A 14484-nucleotide genomic window follows, 5' to 3' on the forward strand; every position below is an offset into this window, starting at 1 on the left:
ACATACCTCTGGTTCAATTTTGCTCATTTGTTTGTGTTGTTCATTAGTTTCCTGTAACAGGTGATAGCATAAGGTAATTTTCTTTTGTTGCCTGGCTTATTTCGCTAAGCATAATTCTCTCTAGTTCCAATCATGTTGTTGCAAATGGTAGAAGTTCCTTCTTTCTTTCAGTACTTATTCATTGTCATTTTCCCCCTTTGTACTCGTGTTCCTCTCTGTCTCTCTCTGTTTCTTCATCTTCTTAAAGCAGACCCTTTAACATCTCTTGCAATGCTGGTTTGGTGGAGATGTATTCTTTTAGCCTTCTTTTGTCTTGGAAATTCCTTATTTCACCTTCCATTTTGAATGAGAGCCTTGCTGGGTAGAGTATTCTTGGTTGTAGGCCTTTGTTTTTCATTGCTTGGAATATTTTTTGCCATTCCCTTCTGGCTTGTAGTGTTTCTGCTGAGAAATCTGATGATAGCCTTATTGGAGCTCCCTTGTATGTTATTAGTTGTTTCTCTCTTGCTGCTTTTAGGATTCTCTCTTTGTCTTTGAATGTTGCCATTTTAATTATGATGTGTCTTGAAGTGGGCCTATTGGGGTTCATCTTCATTGGGACCCTCTGTGCTTCCTGGACTTGCATGATTCTTTCTCTCTTCATGTTAGGGAAGTTTTCTGTCATTAGTTTTTCAAAGAGGTTTTCTATTCCTTGCTCTTCTTCTTCTCCTTCTGGAATTCCTATGATACAGATATTATTACGTTTCATGTTGTCCTGCAGCTGTCTTAGAGCCTCTTCAGTCTTGTTCAGTCTTTTTTCATTTTGTTGCACTGTCTGTGAGTTTTTGTCTACATTGTCCTCCAGCTCGCTGATCCGATCTTCTGCTTCCTCTAGCCTGTTTTTAATTCCTTCTACTGTGTTCTTCAATTCAGAGATCATATTCTTCATTTCCTCCTGGCTCTTATTGATAGCTTCCATGTCTTTTTTGATGCTGGTATAATTCTCAGTAAGTTCCTTATAGTTCTTCTGGAGTTCACTGTAGTTTTTCTGGAGTTCTTTGTAGTTTCCGCTGAGCTCATTGAGCTTCTCCATAATCCATACTTTCAATTCCATATCTGATAGTTGGCTCCCCTCTATTTCATTTAGCACTCTTTCTGGGGACTCTACTTTCCTTTCGATGGGGGATTGTTTCTCTGTCTCCCCATTTTTGTGACTCCTATTGTTTGTTGGTGCTTCTTAGAATGATCTGCACTTCCTGGATCTGCCCCTGGTGGCATCAGATCCTGTACCAGTCTGGGCCTAGGCAGCCTGTTGGAGACTTCCAGGGATCTACTGACTTTGTCTGGCTTCTTTAGTCATTAATCTATTCAATCTGTGATTAGCTGTCAGGTTTAAGGATCATGGGTGTGGCAGCTTAATTCCTGTAAGCTGGGCCTTTGCTTCCCCTCAGGCTGACGCCACTTGGCCGGGAAAGGTCTGCCTGCAGTGTGGGGATGAGTCAGCACTGGGACCCAGCTGGCCACTTCCCCAGCTCTCCGCTCAAAGCCACCACACCAAACTCTCCCCAAGCATTTCCAGTCCTCTCTGTCTTCCCTCTGCTTGAGCCCAGGGTAAGTGGGGGCAGAATATTTTTATATGTGATCCGCTTAAGAGTTCTTTTTCTCCAGCTGTTTCTCTCCGGCTAGCAAGAAACCCTGTGGCTTTTCGCTTTTCTCAGCTGGATACTATTTTACTTTCCACTCTGTTGCTGTAGGCTGGGAAGCCCAGCTGGGGGTTTAGACCCTGCCCTTCTCAGGGGGAATCCCCGGCTGCTGAGCTGTTTCTCAGTCCCTTCAGCTGCTACCCGTGTGATGCCAGCCAGCCCTTCCGCGTCTCCGCACTCCCTACCAGTCACGTTGTGATGTAGCGGCCTTTTCTGTCTCTCCTTGGTTATAAGACTTCTCTCCAGCTGGTGTTCAGTTGGTTATTCCAGATGATTTCTCCAAAATTACATTGTAAATCCAGACTAGTTCTGGGAGGAAGTTAGTGTAGCTTCCACTTACTCCTCCACCATCTTGTTTCTCCAACATATGTAGTTTTCATTGGAGAGTATAGACTTCTCTGTATGTGAAAATTCAGTTTTATTTTCTCTGATTATTTTATTTCTGGCTACTTAATGTTTTAAGATTAATGAATTTTAAAATCAGTTATTGTTTCAATGTTTATACTATAATTGTTTTAGAAAACAAACTTAAAGTTGGGCTTCCATTAAGGAAAACCCAGATTCTCTGTTTTGTATGTCTCTAATTCTCGACTCTCTTTTAAAACCACTCTCTTCCTCAGTAAAATCAATGGTAAAAAATCAGATAATGATGATAAGCTTTCCAGTGGTCTTTGTGAAAAGTAAGTATACTATCTGAGTAGAGTGCTTTCAATTGTACCTGCTTGGTACAGTCAACAGGCACACAGGCTTGTTACTCATTTGATCCCTAAAATAAGAGGATTACATTGTCAAAATTATGTCTTAACTGCATCAGAAAGCTGTGTAAGTAAGGAGGACCAGTGAACTAAAATCCAGGAAAAAGGGGAGTCTTTAGATAAACAGATGATCAATATATTCAATGCAATCAATAACAAATTCCAAAGGATACTTTTCAGAAAGTAAAATTATTCCTAAAATGCTTATGGAAATACAAAGTACTCACAATAACAAAAAGATTTCTTTAAAGAAACAAGTTGGAGCATTACAGTTCCTCATATCAAAGCTTGCTACAATGCTATATTAATCATGATAGTGTCTCATTTAAATAATGATAGACATATCTATATCAGTGATTTGCAACCTTTATTTTTATCTCATGGTACACATAAACTAATAACTGCAGTCCTGCAGCACACCAAAAAATATATTTTATTGTCAATCTGACACAAAGTAATTTTAATTTCAATTTATTCACAACAGAAGACTTATTTCTGTTCACTGTTATTTGCCAGTCTGAGGGAAAAGAGGTCAGTGGTCCTGACTAAACAGTGAGCGTATTGCAAGTTTAAAAAATTCTTATGGCACACTGGTTGAAAATTGCTGACATACATCAATGAAACAACTGAAGTTCAGATGTGAATACTCATCATTGTGGTTAGATGATTTTTGAAAAGGGTCCATGTCGATTCCATGGGGAAATAATCTCTTTTATTTTTCACCAAATGATGCTGGCAAAACTGAATCTCTACATTCATAAAGTTAAATTTCACCACTCATTCTATAACAGTATACAAAAATTAACTAAATGTAAGAGCTAAGCCAATAATATTTTTAGAATAAAACACAAGTACATTTTTTATAAACTTGAATTATGTCAACCTATTAGATATAGCACCAAAATTATGATGCATAAACAAATTTAAATTAATAAATTGAACTACATAAAAAATGAAAGAATTTACCCTGTGGAATAAATATCTGATTTCAAGATTGGAGAGCTACAGTAATTAATTCTATGTGATATTGTTGTATACATAAACAAGTAGAACTATGGATAAAACAGAATGTTTAATACACCTACACATGTATGTTCAGTTGATGTTCTTTATTTTTTTAAATACGCTTTATTGATTATGCTCTTACAGTTGTCCCAATTTCTTTTCCCTTTGTTCCCCTCCACCCAGTGACCTCCCTCCCTCCAGTTGTCACACTCCCTTAGACCATGCCCACTGGTTGTGTATATAGTTCTTCTCAACATCTTCTTGTCTACTCCACTCCCTCCTACTATGCTTCTTAATTCCTATACCATCTCCCTCCCTTTCCCCCCTTCCCCCTCCCTGCTGACCTCCCCCCATAATGTTCCCCATACCTATAATTCTTTTTCCACTCTCGTTGCCTACTTAGTCTGCCTTTGTTTCAATTCCCTAGCTTCTGTTGTTGGTCGTTGTGATAAGTTTTCATTGTAATGTTCATAGTTTTGATCCTCTTTCTCTTAAACAAGTCCCTTTAACATTTCATATAACAGTGGTTTGGATCTGATGAACTCCTTCAGTTTTACTTTGTCTTGGAAACACTTTCCCTGCCTTCTATTCTGAATGACAGCTTCGCTGGATAGAGTAATCGTGGTTGTAGGTTTTTGCTTTTCATTATTTTGAATACTTCTTGCTGGTCCCTTCGTGCCTGCAGAGTTTCTTTTGAGAAATCAGCTGATAGTCTTATTGGGACCCCTTTGTAGATAATTCTCCTCTTCTCTCTTGCTGCTTTAAAGATTCTCTCTTGATCCTTAATTTTTGACATTTTGATTATAATGTGTCTTGGTGTGGTTCTCCCTGGGTCCAGTTTTTTCGGAATTCTCTGTTCTTCCTGGACCTGTAACTCCATTTTGTTCCCCAAGTTAGGGCAGTTCTGCTTGGTTATTTTTTCACATAATTTTTCAGTTTCTAGTTCTTCTTCTTCACCTTCTATGATTTGGATGTTGGCCTGCTTAGAGCTGTCCCATAGGTTTCTGAGCCTCTCCTCATTTTCCTCCATTTTTGTTTCCTCTATCTGCACTGGTTGACTGTTTGTTCCTTCCCTATGTTCCGATTTGTTGATTTGATCCTGGTTTTCTTGCCCCCACCACTAGTTTTGAATCTGTTTTCATTCATTTCAGCAGGACTAGCCTTCATTCCTTCCCCACCTTGTTTAAGATCTGCTGTTAGGTCTGTAAGCATTTTTATAACCAAAGCTCTGAACTGTGCCTTAGAAAGGTTTCTTATCTGCTGCTTTGTTAGATTAGATATTTGCTGTCTCATCAGCTGCTTCACCGGGATCTCTATCATGATCTGTGCCATTCTGACAGTTTTGTGTTTACCTTTGCTTCCTGGGCGGGGCTGTCACACCTCCTACGCTATCGGGGGCAGAGCCCAGTGCACTCGTCACAACCAGGTGACTGTTCTCACCACGCTGTGGCAATTTCTGTGGGGGCAGAGGTTCAGGATGGATTCCTGCCATTCACTGTCTGCTGAGAGACTGGGAGCCTCCTCCTCTGTCCCCATATCCTCCAGACCTCACATCCAAGCAATGGGGGTCAGCCTTCCCCAGCATTGGAATCATAAGCTGATGGGTCTGGTGTTCAGCCAGGAGTGCTCCCCAAGCACTTCTCACCTCCTCTTAAAGATGAGTGTCTGTGCTTACTTCCATCCCAATGCCGTTGCCGCTGCTGCCGCTGCCAGCACAGCTTGACCTCTGTGCCCTGGCTTCGCTCCTCCTACCTGTCTGGATGAGCACCACTTCTTTATAACTTCATACGTTGGACTTCCATCTATTTTCTGGAACTTCTTGTTACTTTTGGTTTTGCGGTAGTTGTATTCCTTCTTAGTTGTGGAGGGAGATGGAACGTGTCTGTCTAGGTCTCCATCTTGGCTGGAAGTCTACTGTGTGTGTTTGCCTCTGTGTCTTAGGTAGAGCTGTCGCTCCTATTATGTTGTAAGGGAGAGGAGCCTCAGGGATTCTTCCATACAGGGTGAGCCATTTCAGCACGTTGTGGAGCTGTATCAGTCAGTTCATTTTCAACAAGGAACTAAAACAATTTAACGGGAAATAAAATTCTCTTCAATAACTGATGCTGAAAACATGAATACCAGTATTAAAAATGAAGTTCAACTCATTTCATATCATATAATAAAATTTATTTGCAATGATAATAGACCTAAATATAAAAGATAATAAAATAAAGATCTAGAAAGGAATGTATAATGTTTTTGTGACCTGGAGATAGACAACAACGTTGTTGCTAGGATATACACACATATGCACACACAAACACTCTAAACAAAACACAAAAAAATAATGAAAAGGCCCTGTCAAGGAAAGTAAAATCTTAGGATAGACTATATATGTGTATAATTTAGGATTATAATATGAGGCAATTTCAATCCTCTTAAAACCTAGGCCACAGTGCTCTGAAGATTTAAAACTGCTGGTTGGAATCACTTATATAAGTTTGACTAGTACATAGGAGGAGTCATGAACATTTACAAGGGCAAGTTGGCTCTGGTTTCAATTTTGCACTGCCAAGATATTACTCTTCATTTGTGGCAGTTGTGGTGTATGGGCCTTAATGGGGTCTCAATAATTACTGTTCCATGTTGTTCACACCCCATGAAATTTCTTTGCATTAGTGTGGGCAGAACCTATGTGTTCCTTCTATCCTGCAAAATATGGCAAACATGGAAAGATTTTTCATACAATTAAGATCCAAAATAAACAGATTTTGAGTTAATCAAGAAGACTGACCTTCACGGGCCTTTTATTATTTTTAATCCTTTTAATTTATATTTTATTAATTATGGCATTGCAGTGGTCTTGAATTTTTCTCTCTTACCCCCTCCACCCAGCACCCCCCACTCTCTCTATCAATCCCCCATTCATGTCCATGGGTCATGCATAGAAATTCTTTGTCTACTCCATTTCTTATAATATACTTTATATCCCAATGGCTATTCTGTAACTACCTATTTGTACTTCTTAATCCCCTCACTTCGTCACCCATTTCCCCACACTACCCTCCCATCTGGCAACCATCAAAATGCTTTCCATATCCATAATTCTGTCTCTGTTCTTCTTGTTTGCCTAGTTTATTTTTTAGACTCAACTGTTGATAGATATATATTTTTGCCATTTTATTGTTATTAGTTTTTATCTCCTTTTTCTTAAATAAGTCCCTTTAACATTTTTTATAATAATAATTTTTCATCTCAGAAGCTCTCAATTGCCCTTCAATTCTAATGATAGCTCTGCTTGGTAGAGCAATCTTGGCTGTAGCCTCAGAGCAGGAAGGTGGGGCACTCTACACTCCCAACTCCTTCCCAGGGAATAGCTGCCACTATTTAATACCTTAACTCTTCCCTGGTATTTTATAGAGATGGCCTTGTCTCTGCTTTACACGCATGAAGTTCTGGGTTTGTAACATCATCAAAGATGCTCAACTTACAGGCAAAAATAATCTGTCAAATTGCCACTGTTAAATGTCATTCCAGTAAAGACCCTATCACTAAATGTCTCCACAGCCTTACACACTCAAAGACTGGTTTTGGGTTATTGTGTGAATTAACCATTTTGTACAAGTTTGCTCATTGCAGCTTTGTCTATCCACCTGACAAGCCCCTATACCCATTCTGGCCAGGGGACCAAGTCTTGCTGAAGACCTGAAAGACTCAAACCCCTGAACAGCAACTGGCTGAACAAGAGACTGGTCCTTATAACATCCTACTGCAAACACAAATTGACCTGGAAATAGTTGCCCAGCTCTCAGCTATAGAATCTGCAGTAATATGGCTGGGAGAAAGGCAGGACACTCGCTAATGGCTAACCTGTGACCCAGAGTTTCCTAAGCTCTGTGTCACTCCATTGAAATGGAACTCTAGCCAACATTCAGGGGAAGAGGTCCAACACCATTTCAAGGAGGTCTTTTCCACCAACCTCAAGGGCCAGGTAGACTGGCTGCAACTTGAACTCCACCAGTAACTTCAGGACATTAAATAACTTACCAAGCAAAGGGTTTTTCAAACCCTGCAAGAGAACTTACAATGGCTTAACCCTAAAAACTGGTTTGATTGACTATATCTAAAAATGTGGGCAATGGGGGATATTGGTTGTATTCTAGTTATCATCCTCTGTGTGTTAGGATGCCTTTGTCAATTGTTTACTCATGACATCCTTTGTGAAAAGCAAATAGCAGGTTTCATTGGCTTAATGACTGTATCTCAGGTAGTTAACAAAAAAGGGGGAGATGTAGGAGGCCAGTTTGTGTGGTATAGGAAACTGTAAACACTGCATAAGCTGGGACCAAAACATGGGCCCATAAGTCTTACGGACAGCTGGCGTGCATGCTCCAAATACCATACTGCCAGTCCCATACTCCGGGGGGTCTTATAAGAAAGAAAGGGAGTAGTCGGGGGACTTTTGGCCTAGATGGAGGCATAAATACATACGCTGCGTCTTCTCACTACTAAGAAGAAATTTACAACCACCACTTCAAAACTAAAAAGCAAAAAACAAAACAGAATAGAAAATCAAAACTGCAGGGGAGTTCAGCAAAGAAATAAAGAAAAAATAAAAGGCCAGAAAGGTAGGAAAGGCAGACCCAGGATGGAGAGAAAGAGGAGAGGAGCTGCAGGGGCAGTGCTTGGCAGGCAGTGGTGGCCGGCGGACACAGCTAGCTGTACCTGGGGCAAAAAAGTCATACATTTTGAACCCGAGAAGCAATCCCAGACCCAAACCAGACCACATAGCTTGTGTGGGTCCAGTGCTGAGGAAAACAGAGCTGCATTGCTTCTGATTGTGAAAGCAAGTCGGGGCTGGGGTGGAGGAAGAAGCTACTAGTCTCGAAAAGGAGGCAGCTTCCTTAGTATGAAAAGGGGACGAAGTTCCTGGAAAAGTGGCAACAATAGCACTTTTCCCTCTCAGACCCCTCCCCCACATACAGTGCCAAAACGCAGTGCAAAGAGTTGCCAACACTAACGAATACCTAAGGCTCTGCCCCCTATAATGTAACAGGTGTGACAGCCTCACCCAGATCACAGAGGCAAACACAGAAAGCTGTCATGATGAGGAGACAGAGAGGGGCAAATCAAGGTCCCAGTGGCACAACTAAGCAATGAGCAGATAGCATGCCTAATGGATGAGGAGATAGAGAGCTTAACAGATGCACAGTTTAAGGCATTATGATAAGACGCTCACATACTCGACAGCAAAGATTAAACAGGACAGGGGAAGAATGAAGGCTATTCTGGCTGAAATGAAGGAAAAGCCATACAAAACAAGTGGTGAAGAAAAAGAAACCAGGATTCAAATCAACAAATTGGAACATAAGGAACAAATAAAGTCAACCAGTACAGAAAAAGGAAATGAGAATTTTAAAAAATGAGGAGAGGCTTTGAAATGTCTGGGACAGCTACAAACGTGCCAACATCTGAATCATAGGGTTGCCAGGAAGTGGAGAGCAAGAAACTTAAAAATTATGGGAAAAAATAATAAAGAAAACTCCCCTAATTTGGGGAAGGAAATGGACATGCAGGTACCGGAAGCACAGAGAGTAACAAATGAACTAGACCCAGGGAGGACCACACCAAGACACATCATAAGCAAAATGCCAAAGGGTAAGCATAAAGAGAAAACCTTAAAAGCAGCAAGAGAGAAGAGGAGAATCACCTACAAAGGGGTCCCTAGAACACTGTCATCTGACTTCTCAAAAGAAACTTTGCAGGCAAGAAGGGACTGGAAGGAAATTTTTTTTTTTTTTTTTTTTACAGATTTAATGTGTTTTATTGATTAAAATATTACATTTGTGCCACTTTCCCTTCCCTCTGCTCCCCTCCACCCGGTGGCCCCCTCCCTCCAGTTGTCCCCCCCTTTTAGATTATGTCCATTAGTTGTGCTTACAGTTCCTCCCAACCTCTCTCCGTCTATTCCATTCCCTCCTACCATGATCCCCAATTCCTATATCATCTCCCTCCCTCTCCCCACTCCCCCTCCCTGTTGGCCTCCCCCCACTATGTTTCCCTTACCCACAGTTCCTTTTCCACTCTCGTTGCCTGTTTAGTTTGCCTTTGTTTCATCTCCCTAGCTTCTGTTTTTTAAACCAGTCCCTTTAACTTCTCATATAACAGTGGTTTGGATCTAATGAACTCTTTCAGTTTTATTTTGTCCTGGAAACACTTTCTCTGTCCTTCTATTCTGAATGACAATTTCGCTGGATAGAGTATTCGTGGTTGTAGGTTTTGGATTTTCATTACTTTGAATATTTCTTGCCAGTCCCTTCTTGTCTGTAGGGTTTCCCTTGAGAAGTCAGCTGATAGTCTAATTGGGACCCCTTTGTACATAATTCTTTTCTTCTCTCTTGCTGCTTTTAAGATTCTCTCTTTATCTTTAATTTTTGACATTTTGATTATAATGTGTCTTGGAGTGGTTCTCCCTGGGTCCAGTCTCTTGGGAACTCTCCTTGCTTCCTGGACCTGCAAGTCTGTTCCCTTCCCCAAGTCTGGGAAGTTCTCCTTTATTATATTTTCACTCAATTTTTCAAGTTCTAGTTCATCTTCCTCATTCTCTGGCAAACCAATGATTCTTATGTTGGGCCTTTTATAGCTGTCCCAGAGGTTTCTGATCCTCTCATTGTTGCTTGCCATTTCCTCTCGCTGCATTGGTTGACTGCTTGTTCCTTCTCCATATTCCAGTTTGTTGAAATGGACTCTGGATTCCTCACCATCTGTCTCGTATGTGGTTTTGTTCCTTTCGTTATGTAAGTTTTTCGCTTCTTTCATATCTTTTTCCTGCTCTTTTGTGAATTCTGTAAGCCACCTGATAACAATGGCCCAGAACTGAGCCTCTGACAGGTTTCTTATCTGTTCATCTGTCAGGTTCTCTATCTGCTGTCTGGTGAGTTGTGTCACCGGGATCTCTATATTTGTCTGCCACATTTTGACAGATGCGTTTTGTTTTCCTGGGCCGGCTGTCGGGGGCAGGGGGCAGTGCCTGCGTACGCGTCACAAATCAGCGACCGCCGGCGCCTGCCCGTCCGCGACCTATTTCGCAGCCCTGTGGTGCTTTCTGTGGGGGCGGGGGTCCAAGATGGATTCACACAGTTATTCAGCTAGGAGACCGGGATCCGTCCTCCCGCCCCCCTGGGCCTCACTGTTCAAGGCGATGCTGCGGCTGCTCCCCAGCGCCGGAGTCGGGCACCGCCAGGGGCTTGATCGGAGTCTCCTGTCTGTCCGCGACCTATTTCGCAGCCCTGTGGTGCTTTCTGTGGGGGCGGGGGTCCAAGATGGATTCACACAGTTATTCAGCTAGGAGACCGGGATCCGTCCTCCCGCCCCCCTGGGCCTCACTGTTCAAGGCGATGCTGCGACTGCTCTCCCCAGCGCCCGGAGTCGCGCACAGGCAGGGGCTTGATTGGAGTCGCGCCAAGCCTCCGGGATTTTTCGCCGCCCCGCCCGCCGCTCCGCAAACAGCTTTGCCTTCTTTAACTCTTACCTGCCCAAATGGCACCGCTGGTTTATAACTTCATATGTTGGGCTTCCGTGTAGCTTTATTTTCTGGAATTTCTAGTTATCCTTTGTTTTGAAGTAGTTGTATTCCACTGTAGTTGTAGAGGGAGACCTAGCGTGTCCGTCTAAGCCTCCATCTTGGCCGGAAGTCCTGGAAGGAAATATTTAAAGTGATGAAAAGCAAGGACCTACAACCAAGATTACTCTATCCAGCAAAGCTATCATCCAGAATGGGAAGGCAGAGAAAGTGCTTCCCAGACAAGGTAAAGCTGAAGGAGTTCATCACAAAGCCATTATTATATGAAATCTTAAAGGGAGTTATTTAAGAAAAAGAAGATCAAAATTATGAACATTAAAATGAAAAGAGTATCACAACTATCAACAACAGAAGCTAGAGAATAGAAACAAAGACAAACTAAGCAGGCAACCAGAGTGGGAACAGAATCATAGGTAAGGGGAGCATGTGGGGGGAGGTCAGCTGCGAGGGAGTAGTGCGGGGAGGGAGGGAAATGGTACAGGAGCTAAGAAGCATAGTAGGAGGGTGCAGAATGGACAAGGGGATATTGAGAAGAGCTTTATGTATCACCCATGAACATGGACAAAGGTGGGGGAACTGCTAGAGGAAGGGGGGTTCCTGCGTGGAGGAGAGCAAAGGGAAAAGCAATTCATCTCTGGGTCAGTTCTTTCATCCGTGTTGAGGGATCTGTGGGTCAGGAACCCCTGCTGAATGGCGATGAGTCCATGGCAATCCTGGAAGCCCCATGTTCAAGATGGCATGCTTGTGATCAGCCTGATTCCCTGGGTAACTGCACACAGAGGCTCCTCAGGAACATCACGACTGTTAGAGAAGCAATACTAAGTTCAGGTTATATATGAGTCACTTTGTATTTTGGAGCCCATATGAGACAACATTCCTTTCACCAGTCTAAGGCAGTGACTGGAACTGAGCATGTGCAGATTTGTTTAGAGACATTTGGAGGGTGAAGAAGCAGAGCCAGGAAATCTGAGCCACCTGCAGATATTGCAATGAGTTTTGTTATCATTGGTTTTCCAGACCTAATAGTGTTTATTCATTCATTTAATTAGACATTAAAATATCATTGTGAAAAAAATAGAATAAATTTTTTTAAAATAAATATCATTTTGATTAACTATCCCATGGGTTGACTTTTATGTCCTGAAGAGTGAGCAGAAATCAGGATAGACATCCTCACACATTATAATGCTTACATTCTACTGGGACAAACAGATGAATAAAGAAATGAAAAATTCAGATGTGAGAAAGACTTATTTTAAGGTACAGATAATGTTTTAAAATTTTCATAGTACTAAGTATACTATAGACATGTAAATTTGGTTGTTGAACAAGATTATACATTTCTTTCTTATACTAGATCATGCCACCAAATTTATGTCAACACACATTCTATTTTATCATTTTCCACATGATTTTAGTAAAAACAAATCTTGAAGACATTTTTACAATTATTACATAGACATCACAGGTAATAATTTTAATATATGCAGAAAGGTCATTGACATACATATCATAAGTTTTACTCCTCTTATACCAAGCATATTTTTAAGATAGGGAAGATTTGAATTTTCCTGTGATGTTTAAAAGAAATTCTTAATCACAAGATAAAAAAGATGACTGGCAATTCAGAGGCCTGAAGGTGATATAGGGGTAAACTGAATAAACTGACATCAGGTTTTGACTTCATAAAAAGGTCTTCTGAATCCAAAACTAAGAAACCACTTTTCTAACTGCGTGTAGAACCATAGCAGCATTAAAATTGTCATGAACATATTGTTTTTTTCTTTATCCTTATTGTAGAACTTGATTTTTTCTAAGGTTTCAACCACTTGTATTAATTCTAATAATCTCTATTACTGTTTATTGTACATGTATATAAAATGTATTCTAAATGTGTGTCGCTTTTTTATTTCATTACATACATCTTAACAGTTCTGATTGCTCTCTATTAACCTTGAAGTAAGAATTCATGATGGAATAATATCTATCCCTCAATGAGTATTTAGAATGAAGGTTTATACCATCCAAAAGAATGGAGATTCAAATAAAAAAATCTAAAATACACTGATACATATGTATGGTACTAGTTTCAATAGAAAATCGGAATGACTTCCTGAGATGAGATGTCAGTCTTTAAAAATACATAAATGTAGACCAGTAATTTTTAAATTATAAGAAAATAACATAGAATCTGCATGTGAAATATGGATGGGTCCATAATTTTGAGAAATTTTTACACTATTTCATAAAATTAGATTGATTATTTAAAAAATAATATGGCAATCATAATTTTTCTTGTATTTTTCACAAACATTCACACACATATATTTTTGTGTAAGCTGAGATAAAAGTTTCTTAGGTATACCTTAACCAATTTTATACACATTAAGAAATTTAATAGGAAGTACAAAAAGTTACAGACTCCATCAGTGTGTTTTTTTCCAGAAGACACGTGGTTTCCCACTTATTTCCTTTCTTTGGGCCAGCACCTCAGTTGCCACAGTATTGGCACAATGGCCTGTCTTAGCTTCTTATTTCCCCAAATCAGGATAAATGAATGACTTGAAGAATACAGGAGACCAAAAACATGACAAAACATTTCAACTGACGTGTTCTGCAGAGTACTATTATTCCACATTGCAGTGATGTAAGACAGGAAGAAAATGACAAATAGCAAGAGAAAGGAGGTCACAGTTTGCATGGCTCTTACGTGGACCTTGGTGCTGACATCTTGGGATCCATTGCCACTGAGCTGCATCTTCTTGAGATGTTTCCACAGGGAAAAGATCAACAGCAGTAAAGCTGTCAGGGAAACAGTAAAGGGTATGGAGTGTACAATCAGGAATACAATCATATTTGAGACATGTACAATGTCCCTGAAGTTCGTTACCCAAGTGGTGTTTCCTTCATGTTCATTCATCTGCTTTGTTACACCTATAGTCACTGTTGCAAGATGACAAACCAAGAAGACCAAAGTGCCCACCAGTATCATGAGAACCACTCTTTTAGCTTTCCATTTTAGGTGAAGAAAGAAAAGGCTGGAGAAATTGGCTATCTTGAGCAAATAAAGAATGTTGAGGCTAGTAGCAAGCCAGAGACTAAAATGGTTGCTTACTGCCCAGGCAATAGAAACAATAGTTCTTACTTCTGAATGATAGAAAGCTGGATTAAGCACAGTTGCATACCAATGTAATACTATTCCCCAGAGCAAACCAATTCTGGAGACCGCCAGTGCAATGAGAATTCGATCTGCGCATGATAACTTTTGACCGTTGACCCAGTCAATGCAGTTCACCAGGGCTATGAAGATATTGGCAACATTTCCTAGAACAAACTCAGCTATCACTAGGATAGAAAGAATGCTCAGTAATAAATTCATCATCTCTAGAAAAAGAAGGCCGGGTCTAATATCACTGGTCATGATTCCTTTTAATATTCTGACCTTAACTTCTATTCGCAGCTGATCTTCAATACGTAG

General features: G+C 40.7%; 1 protein-coding gene across 1 annotated transcript; it reads right to left on the bottom strand.

Moving 5' to 3' along the window:
* Positions 1-13470: 13470 nt before the first annotated feature.
* Positions 13471-14478, bottom strand: LOC150011395 (taste receptor type 2 member 20-like). The gene has a single exon (XM_090275445.1). It carries the CDS (start codon positions 14425-14427, stop codon positions 13471-13473), a length of 957 nt encoding a protein of 318 aa, XP_090131571.1. The 5' UTR covers positions 14428-14478.
* Between the last annotated feature and the right edge of the window lie 6 nt (positions 14479-14484).

This window comes from Furipterus horrens, unplaced genomic scaffold (genome assembly GCF_987537825.1).
Source record: "Furipterus horrens unplaced genomic scaffold, mFurHor1.1.pri manual_scaffold_4, whole genome shotgun sequence".
In the NCBI taxonomy this organism is placed as follows: domain Eukaryota; kingdom Metazoa; phylum Chordata; class Mammalia; order Chiroptera; family Furipteridae; genus Furipterus; species Furipterus horrens.

What these genes read in the sequence shown, in the direction of transcription:
- LOC150011395 (XM_090275445.1), bottom strand. Translation starts at nt 14,427, where the DNA reads ATGACCAGTGATATTAGACCCGGCCTTCTTTTTCTAGAGATGATGAAT.